General features: G+C 43.8%; 2 protein-coding genes and 1 long non-coding RNA gene across 6 annotated transcripts; 1 reads left to right on the top strand and 2 right to left on the bottom strand.

Annotated features, from left to right (window-relative positions):
• Positions 1–3,496: 3,496 nt before the first annotated feature.
• On the top strand, positions 3,497–7,167 carry LOC144707579 (phosphatidylinositol/phosphatidylcholine transfer protein SFH3-like). Its single transcript, XM_078580765.1, has 7 exons — positions 3,497–3,755; positions 3,928–4,045; positions 4,143–4,231; positions 4,368–4,411; positions 4,481–4,569; positions 4,795–4,928; positions 6,614–7,167. The coding sequence occupies exons 1-7, from the start codon at positions 3,669–3,671 to the stop codon at positions 7,079–7,081; spliced, it is 1,029 nt and encodes a 342-aa protein (XP_078436891.1). The 5' UTR covers positions 3,497–3,668; the 3' UTR covers positions 7,082–7,167.
• LOC144707580 (COMPASS-like H3K4 histone methylase component WDR5B) lies at positions 5,690–11,180 on the bottom strand. 3 transcript variants are annotated; one of them, XR_013582489.1, is made up of 4 exons: positions 10,359–11,180; positions 8,523–8,843; positions 6,593–7,774; positions 5,690–5,958 (listed from the first exon to the last, which is right to left on the bottom strand). XR_013582489.1 is itself a non-coding variant. In XM_078580767.1 (3 exons), the coding sequence occupies exons 1-2, from the start codon at positions 11,034–11,036 to the stop codon at positions 8,553–8,555; spliced, it is 969 nt and encodes a 322-aa protein (XP_078436893.1). In that variant the 5' UTR covers positions 11,037–11,180; the 3' UTR covers positions 5,690–7,774; positions 8,523–8,552. The 3 variants fall into 3 exon arrangements, 2 of the variants coding, with proteins under 2 accessions (XP_078436893.1, XP_078436892.1); XM_078580767.1 differs by having other exon boundaries at positions 5,690–7,774; XM_078580766.1 differs by lacking the exons at positions 5,690–5,958; positions 6,593–7,774 and adding an exon at positions 8,138–8,444 and having other exon boundaries at positions 10,359–11,163.
• Positions 11,181–12,240: 1,060 nt separating this feature from the next.
• On the bottom strand, positions 12,241–19,148 carry LOC144707945 (uncharacterized). Of its 2 annotated transcripts, XR_013582598.1 has the most exons (4): positions 17,933–19,148; positions 15,008–15,148; positions 13,148–13,301; positions 12,241–13,075 (listed from the first exon to the last, which is right to left on the bottom strand). It is a non-coding gene; the product is annotated as an uncharacterized LOC144707945 (long non-coding RNA). The 2 variants fall into 2 exon arrangements; XR_013582597.1 differs by lacking the exon at positions 15,008–15,148.
• Between the last annotated feature and the right edge of the window lie 549 nt (positions 19,149–19,697).

The raw sequence follows: 19,697 nt of genomic DNA, 5'->3' as shown, positions 1-19,697 counted from the left end.
CAGGGATAGGTATGAAGCATACAATCAATTCAGTAGTCGAAATAATAAATATCTCAAATAGTTTTTCGGAAGGCAGGAAGCTAATAAAATAAAAATAAAAAATTGTAGCAAAAGAAGTGGTGTTGAAACAAATTGAAGTTGGATAAATATTTGACCAACTTAGAGCATGAACCTAACAGAATTAAAAGGGCCCATTTGGGAACAAGAAAATAAGATCGTGTTGCCAAATCTACAGAAAAGATTGGACCATATGTTAGATACCAACAATTTATGACATTTCCAATCAGAAATATCCCATGTTTTACTTCAGTGAAAATGGATGGTGGAAAAAAGATATTTCACAATCATGGTTATGACATATCGCTTGTTATTGGCCAGTGGTCAAGGATTAAACTAAAAGATGCAATAGTAATAAATGAGATTGTAAGTCTTGTTTGATTTTTAGGCAATAAAAAGAAGCAACACATAAAAAATCATACATGAATGATCAGACACAAAGGAATGCCGAGTGATAAGGGATGGTCAGTCCGGTGTGAAAGAGAATTGTGACACCAAGGTCCATTCCGGCGAGTGATGATGTTATCTGAAGAGTGGTAAGTTAAATATCTATTTTCATTACCCATTTAGTATGATCCATCCATCTCATCCCTCCAAATTCTTTTAATCCATCTCATCTACGTTTGAGCCATTTCATCACACAATCCATCATCCATCCACAATGACCTATACAAACAAATGTATCCATATTTCCCTATTCCCCTTCTCATCTCTCCACGATTACTACATTCTCTTCTTCATTTTTCTTTTCCATATTTTTTTCTATCCACCACTCTCTGTCTTCCCATATTGCATTCCTTATTTCCATTTAATAAGTAGAGAAAATCATAATCTTTGTTACATGTGGAGACGATCCTGTGTCATCTCTATCTAGCTTTATTTTACGGAGTCAAGGCCATTATAAATATTATAGCATAAACTCAGTTATGAATGGCAACTTAAACACCCATTAATTTGAGTTTATCAATTTCTAGGACTGAAATTAGGATGGGATTGGGAGCATAATAATCGACGACGAGACTTGTTTCCAAATTAGACCTGGTAAATAAGAGGCCTAGACCCTTTTGCCCCTCTCACAAACCTTGTCTAACACGGCACATCCATTATTGTTCGCCAACAATGGCGAATTTGTCATATTTGAGAGAAGATGATTCCATTTTGTCATCGTCATACTTTGCAGAAAGAATGATAGGCAGTAAATCTATGCCATCATCCAGGTAAATACATCTGAAACAGTTAAAGTAGAGGAATAGACAAGAGAATGATGACAAAGTATTCATCTATCATCTTTGGGGAATAAGATAGAATGGAGAACCCAAGTGGCTGGTGGGCCACAGCTCATTGATTTAAAATCATTGGTAGAGTGAGAGGGAGGAGGGCAATGATAGAGAGATAGATAGATAGATTAGATAGGGAGAGAAAGAAGAGAGAGAGAACAGAGAGAAAACTCTAGAAGGAAGAGAGAGAGAAGAGGAGAGATGAGAGAGAAGAGAGAGAGAACTCTAGAAAGAGGAGAGAGAGAGAAGAGGAGAGATGAGATAAGAGGAGAGAGAGAGAGAGAGAACTCTAGAGGGAGGAGAAAGAGAGAAGAGGAGAGATGAGATAAGAGGAGAGAAAGAAGAGAGAGAGAACTCTAGAGGGAGGAGAAAGAGAAGAGGAGAGATGAGATAAGAGGAGAGAAAGAAGAGAGAGAGAACTCTAGAGGGAGGAGAAAGAGAAGAGGAGAGATGAGATAAGAGGAGAGAAAGAAGAGAGAGAGAACTCTAGAGGGAGGAGAAAGAGAAGAGGAGAGATGAGAGAGAAGAGAGAGAAGAGAGAAAGAAGAGATAGAGAGAACTCTAGAGGGAGGAGAAAGAGAAGAGGAGAGATGAGAGAAAAGAGAGAAAGAAGAGATAGAGAGAACTCTAGAGGGAGGAGAGAGAGAAGAGGAGAGATGAGAAAGAAGAGAGAAAGAAGAGAGAGAGAGAGAGGGAGAGAGAGAACTTCGGAGAGAACTATAGAAGGAAAGAGAGAAGAGAGAGAGGAGGAGAAAAAAGAGAGAGAGAACACGCTAGAGAGAGAAGAGAGAGAGGAGGAGAAAAAAGAGAGAGAGAACACGCTAGAGAGAGAAGAGAGAGAGGAGGAGAAAAAAGAGAGAGAGAACACGCTAGAGAGAGAAGAGAGAGAGGAGGAGAAAAAAGAGAGAGAGAACACGCTAGAGAGAGAAGAGAGAGAGGAGGAGAAAAAAGAGAGAGAGAACACGCTAGAGAGAGAAGAGAGAGGAGAAGAGAGAGAGAGAGAGAGAGAGAGAGAGAGAGAACACGCTAGAGAGAGAAGAGAGAGAGAGAGAGAAGAGGATAGAGGAGAGAGAAGAGAAAGAGAAAACTCTAGAGGGAGGAGAGAGAGATGAGGAGAGAAGAGAGAGAAAAGAGAAAGAAGAGAGAGAGAGAGAGAGGGAGAGAGAGAACTTTGGAGAGAACTCTAGAAGGATGAAAAAGAGAAGAAGATAGAAAAGGAGAGAAGAGAGAGAGAGAGAACACGCTAGAGAGAGAAGAGAGCAGTATAGAGTATAGAGAATGGTAGAGAGAGGAAGAGAGAGAGCGCTAGGTGGAGAGACAGGTAGAGATAGAGAGAACGCTAGAGAGGGTGAGAGAGAGGGAGGGCCAGAGACAGAGAGAACGCCAGAGAGACAGAGAGAGCGGTAGAGAGAACGACATAAAGAGAGAGCGAACGCTGTAGAGAGAGAACGCCAGAAAGAGCGAACGCTAGAGAGAGAGAGAACGCTAGAAAGATTGAGCGAGCGTTTGAGAGAGAGAACGCTCGAAAGATTGAGCGAGCGTTGGAGAGAGAGAACGCCAGAAAGAGCGAGCGCTAGAGAGAGAGAACTCCAGAAGGTAGAGCGAGCTCTAGAGAGAAGGGTAGAGAGAGAGAAAGACAATACCAGAGAGAGAATGAGAGAGAGAGAGCGCTAGAGAGAGGGAGAGCGAGAGAGAGCAGTAACGAGAGAGAATATTAGAGAGAGAAAGCGCTAGATAGAGAACAAGGTTCGGGTAGGGACGACAGGAGCGGGTTTAGGACGAACTGTACGGGACGGAACGACTCTTCCGTTTAGTCATCCGTTCTCGTCGTTTTCTTCCGAGACGACTCAAAAGAAAGATTAATGAAACGGCGTTTGATAATGGGTCACATTCCGTCCCGTTCTGTATGTCATCCTTCCACGAACTTAAAGAGAGGTATTCATTTCCCTGTAGTTACTCTAATATTTCCTGGACATGTTTTCTGACCATCTTAGATTTGAAATTAATACATTTCTGGTCCACATTAAATGGACGGACAGGATCAGGTCAAGCAGTCAAAGGGGAAGATCGACGGTGCTCTGACTGTACAACTAACGGACTGCCACGATGGCAGACCAACGAGCTATATAACGCCGACAACGCTCACTCTCATCTGTTCTCTCAAAATTTTCTCTCTACTCTTCAAACTTCACAGTTCGTTCTCTCAAATATTTCGATCGGAGTTGTTCTTTCCAGATTTTGAGCTGATCTTCTTTAGTTTTGGAGAAATCGTTAGATCTCTCGGAAGTTCAGCTTGAAAATCGGTTGTTCGCTGTCGTTTCGCGTATTGAGGACATGACAATCGCGGAGGACAAAGATGGAGAACGGATCGAGGCAGTTCTTCAGATCCTGAGGAAGCAGATGTCGCTTACGGTCAAGCAGGTGAGTTTCTCTCGAATTTCAGACGATTTTCTTGAGCATTGATTGGATCCTGGAGTTCTTCTGAGCCTCGTACAATTTCGAATATATTCATATTTTAGTTTTTCGAAGCTCTGTGAAAGTATCTGAGAATCTAACTTGCAACAATGCCGATATTGATCGCGCTCAATCGTAGGAGAAGTTCTGTACGGATGCTTGCGTAGCACGCTTCCTCAAGTGTAGAGGAAACAGCGTTAAGAAGGCAGCGAAGCAGCTAAACGCGTGCCTCCGCTGGAGAGATTCGATCGGCGTCGGTACGTTACACAATACGTTACACAATAAACCGTTGGGAAGTTTTGGATCGTGCTCTTATCTTTACTTGAAGATCAATTTTCCTCCTTTTCTGAGCAGATCACATGACTGCGGATGAATTCGCGGAAGAACTTGCAGAAGGCGTGGCATACGTTGCCGGTCACGACGACGCAGCAAGACCAGTCGTGGTAAGAAACTTGGATACCAGAATGACGACGATTTCGACATCTTCACCTATATCCGCATGATTAAATCTTCATCGTCACCATCACGGAACGCTAAGAACACTATTTCCGGCAAATGATAAAAATTTCTCCTCCGCAGGTCTTCAGAATAAAGCACGACTACGCCAAAGCTCGTTTCCAAAGGTCTTTTTCTCTCTATCTCTCTCTACATATATGAATCAACTTCAAACGTTTGTTGAACTGTTCGAACAGGTACATAAGACTGCTAGTTTTCACGCTGGAAGTGGCCGTCTTGTCCATGCCCAAATTCGTTGAGCAGTTCGTTCTCATCTTCGACGCCAGTAAGTAATTCAAACTCGTACTTTAAAAAAAAAAAATTTCAAACTCGTACTTACTATCCGACAGCTCTGCCACCATGAACAAACTCTACCGACGCCTGCACCTTCTGCGAAATTCCTTTCCCTTTCTGGAAATCGAAATCCGTCTGCGAGAAACAGTTGGAATCCCGAGAAAAGTTTCTATTTTCGTATTCGGGATTGTCTGATCAGGGTTTCGTTCTATCGCAGGCTTTTTCAGGTCAGCTCCCGCCTTCTTCAACCTCTTTGCTGGGAGCATTAAACTTATCTCCGACAACTACCCCGCCCGCCTTCACCGCGCCTTCGTCCTCGACCCGCCCTCTCTCTTCCCTTATCTCTGGAAGGTAATTTCCAAACCCACGACTCACCTAAAGTAGAGAGAGACAGAGATAGTAGAAAAAGAGAGAGAGTGGTGAAGAGAGAGAGAGGTAGTGAGAGAGGTTGAGAGATATAAAGACGTAGAGAGAGATTAAGGGTGGTATATAGAGAAAGATAGAGAGATAGAGAGTGGTAGAAATAGAGAAGTAGAGAGAGGTAGAGGGTGGTAGAGAGAGAGTGGATAAGATGATCCAACTACAGGAATCCCTCTAGTCACCTTATCGATACTTCATCCTCTTCCAACCCATTATACAGTTTAGGAGAGAGAGAAAAAGAGTTAGAGATAGAGAGAGATAGAGATAAAGATAGAGTGAGAGAGATAAGCCAACTACTTGCCCGGCAGGCTTTACGGCTTCACAGATCCCTTCACCTTCAATTACCCTTTTACCAATGAACTGGAAGGTTAAACCAAAAATTTAGGATACAGTTACAGAAGTGAGAGAAAGAGCTAGAGATAGAGAGAGAATAGATGATCCGACAACTGTCCCCCCCTTCCTTAACTAGGCATCTCTCCTCGGCTCTCCCGTCCACACTCGTGCAAAAGCGAGAAATCGCGGGTCAGACGAGTGAGAGAAAGAACGACATGACACTCGTGCAGAAGAGAGAGAAAGAGAAAGGTGCAGAGAGAGATAGAAATGCCCACCGTCTTCCGCAAAAACCCTAGCCTCAACCCTCCCTTCCGATTCTTACCACATGTAGTTAAAGCATAAACCCACGACGCTAGAAATAGAAAGAGAAAGAGCTTACCCGACAACACCATCCCGCTGCAAATGATAGAAAGAGAGAGAAAGTTCTAGACATAGAAAGAGAATGAGATGAACCGACAAATACCCCGCCCGCCGTTCTCTCCAGAGTCATTGCCCTGGGCAGTGGCCACTGAACACTTTCCCTCTTCACTTTAAACCAGAAGCTCTAGACACAATCAGTCAGTCACTGAGGAGAGAGAAAGTGCTTGAGCTAGAAAGAGAAAGAGATGATCCGACAACGACCCCCCGCCTGCACGAGTGTAAGCAGGGTAAAAGTCGGATTCAAGATCATCCCTCTTCCCAATCCAGAGACCCACGCCACACCAGAGAAAGAGAGCGAGAGAATTGTAGAGAGAGAGTGGCAGACAGAGAGAGAGGTAGGGAGTGTACGATAGAGAGAGAGTGACAGACAGAGAGAGAGGTAGGGAGTGTACGATAGAGAGAGAGTGACAGACAGAGAGAGAGGTAGGGAGAGTATGATACAGAGAGAGTGGCAGACAGAGAGAGAGGTAGGGAGAGTATGATAGAGAGAGAGTAGCAGAGAGATAGAGGTAGAGAGAGAGTAGTATATAGAGAGATAGAGGTAGAGAGAGAATATGGTATACAGAGAGATAGAGGTAGAGAGAGAGTGTGGTATATAGAGAGATAGAGGTAGAGAGAGAATATGGTATACAGAGAGATAGAGGTAGAGAGAGTATGGTATACAGAGAGATAGAGGTAGAGAGAGAGTGTGGTATGTAGAGAGATAGAGGTCGATAGAGTGTGTGGTATATAGAGAGAGAGAGAGGTACGGAGAGAGAGATAGAGAGTGGTATATATAAAGAACGGTAGAGAGAGAAACAACCAGAGAGTCAGAACTAGAGAGGAGAGAAGATAACCCCCACCTCATTAACGTCCAATTCCAGGGTTCTCGCCCGTTCATGGAGCTCTGGTCAACAACATTCATAGTCCGGACGTCAGACATACAACACTCGGAAGAAGCCGAAGAAAACAACCCAGGTACAAGCTCCCTCCTCTACCCCTCTTCTTCCTCACGCTTCTCCTTCACCGTCGTCCGCTCAGACTCCCTCTCTCCCTGGTACCTCTCTCGCCACGACCCCTCTTCCTCCTCAGACATCTCCCCTCTAAACTCCCGCTCCTTCTCCTTCTCCGCTTCTTCTTCTTCTTCGAAAACTCCACGCCCTCCCTTTCTTCTACTCCGCCAAAGGGCCAAACCTCTCAGTTCCAAGGCCGCCTTTCTTCCCTTTCTACGTTTCCACCGCCGCCCTTACGACGAACTCTCCTACCGCTCCATGATGAAGCCCCCCCTCTGCGGCCTCCTCTCCGTTGTCCACCCCGCAGCCCTTGCCCACCGCCGGCGCCTCAGACCTTAGCTTTCTTTTCGCTTTTTCCCCGCTTGTTTACTGTAGTTTTGACTTATAGTTTTGATAATCAATGTCAATCATGAGTTTTTTTACCATCATTGTTCTGATCACGACTAATTGTTTCTCGTCATTGTCATGATTTTGGGTATTTGCTTCTCCTAATTACCTCCATCACGGCTAATTGTTTCTCGTCATAGTAATATAGTTTTTGACCTGGGCCAAACCTTAGTACTGATTGTAGTATTGGTAAAAAAAGAATCGGAGGAGGTAACAGTTCAACAAGAAATACAGTGAAATTCTAAACTCATCCAGGAGTTTAGTGCAGGATCGTCCAGGACGTGGATGAAGGACGGGACGGGACGAAGATTTTCATCCACGTCCCGTCCCGTCCATGACATTTTCGACCCGTCCCACGTCTGGGATGAGACAGAGCATTATGCCACTCCGAATTTGGCACCTGACACAGCACGCGTCAAATTCCAGCAGGAGCTCTCAGGCGGATACATGACTCCCGCAGGATGCAAAAAAACCTCCCGTCCGCCGTCCAAGGCCCCGGACGGGACGCTTTTTTGACCATGGACGGAACAATCGTCCCGTCCGGGGACGGGCGGACGATTCTTCTTCCCGTCAATCGTTCCAACTCCTGGACGGGAAGATTTTTTCGCGCACCGATGAAACTACCGTCCCGTCCACGTCCAGGCACTACACCCAGAAGCTTAGTTCAGATTCCATTTGATGATATACTTTAAGTTTAGGATTCTTTTATTTGACAGAGTATGGTAACGTAATGTGATGCAAATGTTGCAAAACTACACTACATACACTGATGAAAACGTAATCTCATCTGAAACTTAAGCTGGAAAGTAAAAGTCACCACGATGGATTCATCAATAAATATTCCTAAGAGTGTTTCCAAATATTTTCCCAAAATAGACGAATAGCCGGATGAAAATAGAAAAAGTGATGGCAGAATGGATGGAGGGACACTAGTCCAAACACTATACCAATTTTCGTCTTGACTGCCCTCCGAAAGGGAGAAGAGCTCTATTTGAAGGGAAATACGAGTAGAGTAGAAAATGAATAAAATACCCCCTAGCCGGTGAAAATGATGAAAATACAGCTGATACAATGGGGATCATATCATAATCAAGGGATCAATATCCCAAAAAAAGATACTTATGAATTGTCTCCAACGCACTTGGATAGGCTGTGACCCACTCTCTCTATAACATTATAAATCTCTCTCCATTACATGTATGGTTTTGCCCCTGAAGAAGAAAGAAGCTCTGGTTGTCTTGGGCTAGTCCAGAGCCCAAGCCCAATTCCAAAAGCCTCTTGATTTTTCTTTTCTCTGGTCTTAGAGAAGCTTCCCCTAGATAAATTTATGCACCACAGATATAAATTTCAACGCACAAATAATTCTCCGCATGAAATCAAGCAGAAAACATACCTCTTTCTGCACATTTTCTAGGAGATTTCATCAGCTGTCTTGCACCCAGATTCTGATTGTTCTATCGTTGTCGAGCCCGGCAGACGCAATCATGTTCTCGCTGGGGTGGCAGGACACAGAAATCACCGTGTCCTTGTGACCCTCCAGTTTCTGAACCAGATTCTTCCCTTGCAGATCCCACAGATAAACACAGTGGTCCTCCGACCCACTAACAATATACTTCCCATTAGTCACTGAAAATGTAGAAGTGATGCAGTACACCTTATTCACATGCCCAGTGTAGATCTTCAACGATTTCCCCGTCGAATAGTTCCATAATTTCTGCAAAAATTACAGCGAAAAAGAAGATTATTCCAAATGGTTTTTGCTGGCATTTGTCCTGTCTTGGTTCTTTAATTCTGCACTCATTCATTTCTGGTGAGGATGAATCATCATTACCAATTATCGAATATCGTATTTGGGATGACAAGTCAACTGACGATGACGAGTGAACGATGACAAGTAAACAATGACAAATTCTTCATGCTGCACCACGTCATCCAACAGTTACCAGTTTCATCATCTTCAGCATTCCCTGTTCCTAAGTATGCCAGAGGGATGATGAAATGTCGTTGGGTCATAAATTGTTTGATATCTACTCCACTCAATCTAGCAATTGACTGTACTAACAATGTTATTGGCTCATACTAACAATTGGCCATCCTCGTCCTCATGCTAACAACTAACCATCCTCAACCTCATCATCGTCATCATGTAAACAATTGACCGTCCTCATCGTCAAACAAACAGTTGACCATCCTTGTCCTCACCGTAGTGAACTCCTCCATCGAAGTCATACAAACAATTGACAGTCATCCTCATCATCATTGTCGAGTCCTCCAACAACATCATAAAAACAATTGACCATCCTCGTCCTCATCATCATTACTTCTCCATCGAAGTCAAACAAACAATCGACTGTCCTCGTCCTCATCGTCCTTGTTGAGTCCTCCATACATGTCATAGTAACTATTGACCATCCTCGTCCTTCTCGTCTTTGATTCCTCCATCGATGTCATACCAACTACTGACCGTCCTCATCCTTGTCATCATCGCCATCGTCATCATCGTCACCATTGACATTGTCACAGACCGACCACAACTGCCAATCCCTACTAACAATTGACCATCAGTCATCATCAGCCTCACTTAGAGAGCAAAATCGTCATCCATAAGCAACCCGCATGACGAAAACCAGAGACAATTACGACCCGGATGTCAACAACAAGAGACGATAGCAATCAGGATGACGACAACAACCAGGATACTGACCAGATAAAGACAACGGGAGACGATGATGAGACGACTGACCTACTAAAAATTGTTCTTCGTCGTCATCAGCGTCACTCAGAGATCAAAATCCTCACCTGTAAGCAACCCCGATGACGATAGCAATCCAGATGGTGACCAAGATAAAGACAATGGGAGACGATGACGACCCACTAACAATTGTTCTTCATTGTCATCATCGTCACTCAGAGATCAAAATCGTCATCCGTGAGCAGCCCAAACGACGACAACGACCAGGATGATGACCAAGATAAAGACAACGGGAGACGACGACGAGACGATTGACCTACTAGCAGTTGTTCCTCATCGTCATCTGCACCACTCAGAAAGCAAAATCGTCATCCTCAAGCAATCCGGATAACGACAACGACCGGGATAGTGACCCAGATAACGACGTTGAGCAGGAGGAATGCAGAGGCGTCATCCGTCATCCGATGACGGGAAAGAAAGGAAAGGATCAAAGGAAAAGAGAGAAAAAGGGAGAGAGAGAGAGAGAGAGAGAGGGACCAGAGTGCTGTCGAGGGTGGCGACGAGGATGAACTTGCCGTTGGGGGAGAACTTGGCGAAGGAGACGGCGGGGAGCTTATCGTCGATGAGCACCTTCAAGCACTGGCCCGAGGCGGTGTCCCAGATCTTGCAGCTGCCGTCGTGGCTGCCGGAGACGACGATCGAGCCGTCCCTGATGAAATGGACGGACGTGATGGGCTGCTCGTGGGCCTCGATCGTCCTCACGAGGCGCCCCGTCTTGACCTCCCAGATGCGGACCGTGTTGTCGAAGCCGCCCGAGGCGAGGAGGCTGGACTGGGGGTTGAAGTTGACGCAGAAGACGAAGGCGACGTGGCCGCGCAGGATCTTGACACAGGGGTCGGGGGCGGGGGAACGGACGTCCCAGATGCGCAGGGAGCGGTCGTCGGAGGCGGAGCAGAGGTAGTGGGAGTCGGAGGACCAGGAGAGGTCGGAGATGCCGTCGGCGTGGCCGGAGAAGCGGGAGATTAGGGTTAGGGTTTGGGCGGACCAGAGGAGGACGGTCTTATCCAGGGAGGCGGAGGCGAGGAGGCGCCCGTCGGGGGAGAATTTCACGCACGAGACGGCGCGGGCGTGGCCGGTTAGGGTTTGGAGCAGCCGGTATGGCCGGTACGGCGCCGCTGGTGGTGGCGCCGCCGAACCCCCCTGCTGGCTCGCCATGGCTCCCTCCCTCTCTCTCTCTCTCTCTCTATTTATATATATCTCTTTCTATCTCTCCATCTCTTCTTCTGCTTCTTCCTCTCTCCCTTTATTTATACCTGGACTCTACGCTCTCTCTCTCTCTCTCTCGCTTTATATATATGTAGGAGATCTCTCTATCTAGACTCTAGGAGATCTCTCTATCTCTCTCTGTCTCTCTTTATATTTATCTTGACTCTAGGAGATCCCTCTCTCTCTCTCTCTATCTCTCTATCTCTCGCTTTATATATATGTAGGAGATCTCTCTATCTCTCTCTGTCTCTCTTTATATATATCTTGACTCTAGGAGATCTCTCTCTCTCTCTCTCTCTCTATCTCTCGCTTTATATATATGTAGGAGATCTCTATATCTAGACTCTAGGAGATCTCTCTATCTCTCTCTGTCTCTCTTTATATATATCTTGACTCTAGGAGATCTCTCTATCTCTCTCTGTCTCTCTTTATATATATCTTGACTCTAGGAGATCTCTCTCTCTCTCTCTCTCTCTCTCTCTCTCTCTCTCTCTCTCTCTCTCTCTCTCTCTTTATATATATCTAGACTCAAGGTGCTCTCTCTCTCTCTATATATATTTATATACATATATATCTAAACGCTAGGAGATCTCTCTCTCTCTCTCTCTCTCTCACTCTCTTTATATATATCTAGACTCGAGGCGCTCTCTCTCTATACATATATATTTATATACATATATATTTATATACATATATATCTAGACGCTAGGAGATCTCTCTCTCTCTCTCTCTCTTTATATATATCTAGACTCAAGGCGCTCTCTCTATCTCTCTCTATATATCCAGACTCTAGGCTCTCTCTCTCTCTATATATATACATATAGATCTAGACTCAAGGAGATCTCTCTATGTCTCTCTATATATATCTAGACTCTAGGAGCGCTCTCTCTCTATATATATAAATTTAGACTCTAGGCGCTCTCTCTTTCAATCTCTCTCTCTCTCTCTCTCTCTCTCTCTCTCTCTCTCTCTCTCTCTCTCTCTCTCTCTATATATATATATATATATATATATATATATATATATATATATATACACTAGTGGGGCCCGCTCGCAATGCTCGCTTGGGTTAGAAAGAGAAGAGAGGGAAAGTAGGGCTGTCTTCATCCTAGGAGAGAATAAAATCAGTATCTCGAATTCTGTAAATCATAAATGTTAAAAATAAATCATCGCCAGAATTTTGAAAAACTTCAAAAATCAACAAAAAGGATAAACCTGTATAGAGAGAAGAGAGAGAAAGCAGGGCAGTTCTCATCATGGGAGAGAAGAAAAAAACCCCATCTTCAACCACTCAGACTAACCACACAGAACTAAAGCTCGTAGATGAACAATGTAGAAAAAAACAAACAAAGACTCTCTCGTTTGGGTTACATGCGGGGGTAGCATAGACGACAGTTGATGGAACAGACCTCACCTGGTCCCTCTACAACAACGTTGCCCATTCCTTCTTCGCCTCCAAGCTTCTCTCCGTGGGCATAGGCAATGAAACTCTATAATTCAGATCCCACATGAGAAATATCCAACTACCATGGTAACAAAAGTAAATTGAAATAAATTAGACTATAATATTAAGATCTGTATCGGGTGTAGCTTGTGTCTTGATTTGGCGAATGTTTCTCACTTGTGGTCGAGGATTTCCCTTGGCCGCTGGAGGAGGAATGCAGAGCAAGAGAGGATCTTGATACTTAAATATGAAATGCATGCAGCCTCTTGGCGGCAACGCAGTTGAACCGTCGGACGACAGATGGCAACGAACAAAGCATAAGCTCTTTTTCTGAAGGAAGAAGCAAACGGAGATGGAGCCCTGGTAGGGAAAGATGAGATTTTAGCCACACGATCAGAAGGATTCGCACCATTTGCCAGCTCCTCATCTCTGAACAACTTCTCGGGCTAACCCTCTTTCACGGGGCGGATCTTCTGGCCCGACGACAACGACGACGATGATGATAAGTTTAGTGCAACACGATGAGGGAATGGCTTCCTCGAAGCTGAAATTAAATTGATGTTAGTTTTGGAGGATTTTGGTGATAAGAAGAGAGTGAGAGAGATTGAGATTGTACCCCAGACCATAGACGTAAATATCAAGATGCATACAGATTCTTTGCGGCAATGCGGTTGAACCGCCGCTCGTTTTCGGCTGCCAGCCGAACAACAGATGGCAGCGCCTAAGCAGAAGCTCTTTTTCTAAAGGAAGAAGCTAACGGAGATGGTGCCCTGGTAGGGAAAGATGAGATTTTAGAGAGAGACAGAGAGGAGGGAGAATTTGTAAGGAGGAGTTGCTTGCCTTGTTACCCATGAAACCCATGGTTGATTTTAATTTAATCTGAAATTCACAATCGGATGAAATCCAGATTGAATCTAAGGAACAGATAATCATATCCAAAATTAACAATAATGAAGAGATCTAAGATTCACAGACGGATCTAGATGAAATCAGATGAAATCCAGATTGAATTTAAAGAACAGAAAAAATTCAGAATAATTAGTAGATATAAAATTCACAATTGAATATACAAATCACATTAGTTAGATGAATCAACATCTTAGACCAAACAATCGAGAATTGCGTATTAAAAAAAAAGGAAAAATAACTATGAAATAAGGCAAATAAATGGCAAGGTGATACATTGTAAAATATCTAAAGAAAGAGTGAGCCACAGAAAGATGAGGGCATATAAAATTATGCTGGAAAAATCAACTGCTTACCAAGCCAAAAAAAAAATTCAGGAAAAAAGAATATGGATTTTCCCAATGCAAGCAAACACAAAAATGTAGTTTCCTCCAACGAAAGATAATAGATCTCTCTTTATCTCTCTCTTTCTACATATCTAGACTCTAGGCACTCTCTCTATCACTCTCTATATATCTAGACTGTAGTTTCTCTCTCTCTCTATCTCTCTCTTTATATATATCTAAACTCTATACGCTCTCTCTCTCTCTTTATATATATCTAGACTGTAGGCTCTCTCTCTCTCTCTCTATCTCTCTCTTTATATATCTAGACTCTAGGCGCGCTCTCTCTCTCTCTCTCTCTATATATCTAGACTCTAGGAGATCTCTCTCTATCTCTCTCTCTCTCTATAAATATACTCTAGGCGCTCTCTCTCTATATCTCTAGACTCTAGGTGCTCTCTCTCTCTCTATATATATATCTAGACTCTACTCTCTCTCGCTCTCTCTATCTATCTCTGTATGTATCTAAACTACGCATCGGATCAGATCGGATCGTTCAAATCTTGATAGAAAGATTTGAACGAACAAATAGCCGATTCGAACTGATTTGTTCGAATCTTTCGATGGAGCAGACCCTTTTGTCGTGTTTGATCAAAAGTTTCGAGTGAACAACTTCGTTTGTTCGTGTTTGATCGGCTATTTGTTCGAACTGTTCAAACGAGTTCGAACAAGATACATATGTCTTATCTATCTATCTATTCATCTATCCATCCATCCATCCTTCTCAATCTCTCTCTCTCTCCCTCTCTTTTTTGTTTATCTCCTCTCTCTCTCACACAAACACTCTCTCTATTATGTTGTTTTTCTGTGCGAACGCGGACATGATGTTCTTTCTGTCCATGGAGAAAAGATAGTCCCCTCCCAGAGTGTGGACAAATGACGGGGCATTGAATCGTCTGCTGGTTTTGGAGAATATCGCATGGGAAAAAATTATCGAAAAATTTAAGGATTTTAACAAAGTATTAGGTAAGATAATTTTATTAAATTTAGGTATCTGGAGTAGAATGGACTCCAAAAAAATAAATAATATCTTTGAGATGACACATGACAAATGTTTTTCACAGATGTAACCCATTTTCATTTGAACCAGTTCCATCTTTTAGAGACGAGACGTAGAGTTGAACACATCTGGTAACTTTCCTAATGAAAATTACATTATTAGCTCACAATAAACATTTTAATATTACCTCTTAATGACAAAAAACTGAATGGATGTTGCGAAGAATGACCGTTGAAGGAATTCTTATGGCATAATAACTTTTACCACTGCCCCTTGGGTCAAATACATTTCTTGAATGCATCTTAACTCTGATTCTTCACGAAGCACTCTGTGGATTCATCATAATGGCAGAAAAATAGTGTGGAATTTGCAAGGTGAATAATATTTTAGATAAGGAGAAAAGAAAATTAAAGGGCTTGATATGATGTTACAATCTACGGAGGCAAACAAACAGGGGAATAGAGTCATTTTTGAGTTAGTTTTTATATTCTAACCTGTGAGATGAATGATAAATGAAAACAGTATATTCATGTAAAAACTATTGCATAATTTAAAAAGAATGAGAGAAATTAGAACACATACACATATATTCTCTCTTAGATGCCATAAAATACCACTGTAATTAAATATTTCTTTTAAATTGACTATTGAAAACACAGAAATAAGATTGAGTCATAATAAGTGAAGAATAAAATGGAGAGGAAAGTAAAGAAGCGATGCAACAAGATATATTAAGATGGAGAGATAAGAAGCAATAACTTGTCTTTACAAAGTGATAAGAAGAAAGGGGATGACTTAGTCTTTGTGCATTTTATTTATGTATTCTAACTTTGTGTTTATGTGTTGTTATGCTCACCGTTACTTCTCTCTCTGGACCAAAATTTTCTTACCTGGTTGGAGATCCAAAGTCTTGTACACTCATCTACTTAGGAGTCCAAAATAATCTAAAATATTGTTAGTAAATGCTGCAAAATTATAAAGTTTTAAATTACTATCTAAAACTCATATCTCATACTTTTTTTTGAGACTACTCTAAGAGGCATATCCTTGGTTCCTCGTTCTCAAACCCGAGTATACCTGATAAAATTCACCATATCCCCTCACCGGCCCAACCTTTTGGCAGTCCAGGCTTTTATAACATGGATTCTTCAACACTACACATGCCTCCTCTAAGTATGTCTTTTAACCTAGGTGAATTTAAGCTTGCAATGATAAATTAATTCAAACCATGTTGTGTTTAAAAAATTCTGCTGTGGATAGTTGTGGATAAAGACTTAAAGACAATTATGGATTAGTTGTGAATGTGATAAATGGATTATGGATTAGTTCCACAATTCTTGCTTTTACTTGACCCAGTTCTTATAGACATTTGTATTATCTAATGTATTAGACCCGGTTCAAAATTGTGAATGGGTTTCTTTGTATTATCCCTCCTATTATTATTTGGGAGATGGCTTGGATTTCTCTGTTCCTCCCATTTGTATCCTAAATTCACCATTTTATATACCTAAGTTCTGTATGTCAAATTAAACTATAAGAAGATGTGAAAAATATAGTTCATTCAAAGTCTAGTGAGGTTAGTCTCAAAAATCAATAAAACACATAAAAATAGAGCTTCGGCAAATAAATCACAACTTTCTTCTTTTATTCTTAAATATAGAATAATGCAAGTGCAAAACTAAAATAACTGGTAAAAGTATCAAAATCATATTTTTATGGATATATTTTGAAATTATCAAGTAAATGTAGCACACACAGGGTGATTATACAATGGAGCATATGATGCAAAATTGTAAAGGAACCTGGTGCCTTTGATGCTATATGATAAAGCGAAAGGGAGGGATGAAGATAAAATCTAAGTATGTAAAGGCACAAAACAGGGCCTTTATTCAACTAGTGATCATCCGAATTCTGGATATCACCACCTAACAAACAGATGCTACGTAGAACCTGATGTCAGACAACGACGGTGTCATCGTTCGGACGGGTATCGAGACGATGCTTTGATACCAATTTGATGCCGGACGTCATCAAGGACATCGTCTAGTCGGCACCGAGTATGATGTCTTGGTACCGAGATAGTGGGTTGGACGTCGACAATGTCGTCGTCCAACGAATAAACCCTAATTGGGTAATATGCAACTATGATGCAATGCGTCCTATGTGTCGTATGTGCGGGATGCGACTCGAGGGAGTTGCCGAGCTCCGTGCTCTGAAGGGGTCACCATGTGACGGTGACGGTGGCCTCTCGAACCTCGTTGGAGGGACGAAGACATCTACAGCCGAACAGAATCAATCTGTTGGGCTTCCACTTAATGGACAGACTCATCCATACTGGTAAGACACTCAATTGCATTTGTAGTTTTCTCTCAATTACCTCTCTCACCTACCTAGCTGGAGCGTGGTGGAATCAAGACGAAAGTGTACTACAACGGTAATATAGCGAGCAAGCGGGAGGATGGTGTACCTCGTCAGCGAGTGGCTCATCGTGTAGGGTCGTGGACAATTGTGGCGGTCGGAGTGAGTGTGATGGAGAGGCATCGGAGAGCATCAGCAGCTTGAGTAGCGTAGCGCAGAAGGGATTGGAGAGGAGGCAGAGTCGAGGAAGCGAGATAGGCAGCGGTCACGGCTCTTGCTAGTAGATAGTTTATGATGTTGAACGTCGTCTAGGACGTCATTTGATTGACACCAAATATGATGGTTCGGTGCCAATAAATGATGATGGTATCGAACGTCGACAGTGTCGTTGTTCGATGGATGCAACCTTCACAGGTTATGTAACCACGACGTTATGAATGGGTGTCCTACGTGTCGTACGTGCAGGCTTCGACTCGACGGAGGCTCCGAGCTCTAAGCTTGGACGAGGGTTGCCAGGTGACGGCGACAGTAGCCTTTCGAACCTCGTCGGAGTAATGAAGGCTTCTACGGTCGAACGGAATCTATCTATAGGGCTCGCACGTAATGGACGGTCTCATCCGTTCCATTAAGACACTCACAGAGTCGCAGTTCTCTCAATTTGTCTCTCTCACCTACCTAGCCCAAGCGTGGTGGAGTCAAGACGAAAGCGTACTACAAATGGTAATTAAACGAGTGGCAGGAGAGGATGGCGTACCTCGTCGGTGCGTAGCTTGTTGTACAGTGTCGTCGACGGTGGGTGACGATTGGAGCGGGTGTGGCAGAGAGTCACCGAAGAGATCACGGCGGCTCGATGAGCAAGGGCGATGCCAGAGCTATAATTAAAGGTCGGAGGAGTCTTGGGACAGACGAGTGAGACGACAAGTGGCAACACGGCTCAACCACTAACCAGGCCCGCCTCTACGCCCAGATCATGTAGCGATACCGGCAAGAGCTAACGGTGGGCCAATGCGACAATGCCTCGTGGGCAGCTGACGTGGGGTCTGTGACGTCTGAGGTGTCAGGAGGGGCTCGATCAGCTATCCTCAGGCTATTGGGCCGTGAGACAGCAAGCGATCGCATTAGGAGATTTGACCATGATCTGATCGTGGTTCAGAAGCAAGACAAAATAGTGCTGAAGGGTTCCCATCGGCTGGTGGCATCGGTGAGTAATTAGCTTCCCCACCGTCACAATTTCATAGATAATTGTTCGAACTATGACGTCAGCGCAACAACCACCCTGATAGGGAAGGAACGACAGATCTGGCCGAATGAATCAGCCAGCCACGCAACCTTCTCTTCTACAACTGGCAGGACTCTTGACCATTTCCAAGGCGTATTTGTTGATCTCACTTCAGACGGAGCTGTCGAGCTGCGGCGCCCGCGCGGTGATAATTCTGTCGGATTGAAGAAGCAATTGGCTACCAAAGGCTTGGGACAATCAACCTGAGGTGGAGGCTCAGATCCAATCGACTGATAGAGAGTAGTAGACCGGGCGTAGCTGTGTTTGAATGCCACGATCTTTCCCTTCGTCAGGGCATCAGTTTTCTTCTTTCCCTTTTTGATTCCGTTGTCGTCAGCTGTCCAAGAAGAGGGCTTCGCACATCCAGCACGGTCACCCAAGAGGCGAGGCGCAATTCGCCACCATCGACCTAGCCAGATGGCCAGAGCCGCTACCTAAGCGGCGTTTCTACTTTCGTCGACGATGAATCCCGATTCTGTTGTTCACCCAAGTTGCCAATCTCAATTTTGAATTCGCCCACTTCAAAGAATGGGGGCTGGGTGGCTCATGGTTCGTGTCACAGGTGAGCTCCCCGTTTCTATTCTCCCCGTCTTCCCTGATAAATCTTCTCCTATGATTCCTCCACCCTCTGTCTTCTTCTCTAAACGAGGGAGGGAGACCAAGACAGAAAACAACAAAATTCCCTTCTTCTTCTTTCTGGTCTATAGTGCTAGGGCGCCCCCTCTTCCCTTTTAAAGAGGAAGAGGTCAATTGGACCCCTTTAGCTGGGTCAACAAGGGGGAAGAAGGTCCATTAAGGGGGCCCTTATATAATGGGCCCCCCTTATTACAAAATAAAAGTGGGGAATAAAGAAATAAAAAGAAGAAAAGAAAACAGAGAGGACTTGGGCACTAGGGAGGGGTTCCAAATGGGCTAAGGATCCCTTCCTGTGACGACGACGAAGAATGTAGGATGCGTTGCGGATGTGATGAAAACACAACGACGAGACGAGAAACATAAAACACGAGAAAGAACGACGAAAAACAAAAAATGTGATAAATCGAGCAATTTCACCTGATCTTCGACGACGGTGGCGGGCGACTTCGACAACGTCGTCGACGATCTTCGATGGCGTGTGCCAAAAAATGTGATAAATCGGCGCGACTCTTGTGGCAGTGCAGCACCAACAAACATGGGCGACTATGGCGAGCGGGGCAGCAGTGAGGATGAGTCACCTTTGTGGCTAAATACCTGACCGATC

Source organism: Wolffia australiana, chromosome 9 (genome assembly GCF_029677425.1).
Source record: "Wolffia australiana isolate 7733 chromosome 9, ASM2967742v1".
In the NCBI taxonomy this organism is placed as follows: domain Eukaryota; kingdom Viridiplantae; phylum Streptophyta; class Magnoliopsida; order Alismatales; family Araceae; genus Wolffia; species Wolffia australiana.
This window is presented reverse-complemented; position numbering and strand designations above follow the sequence as displayed.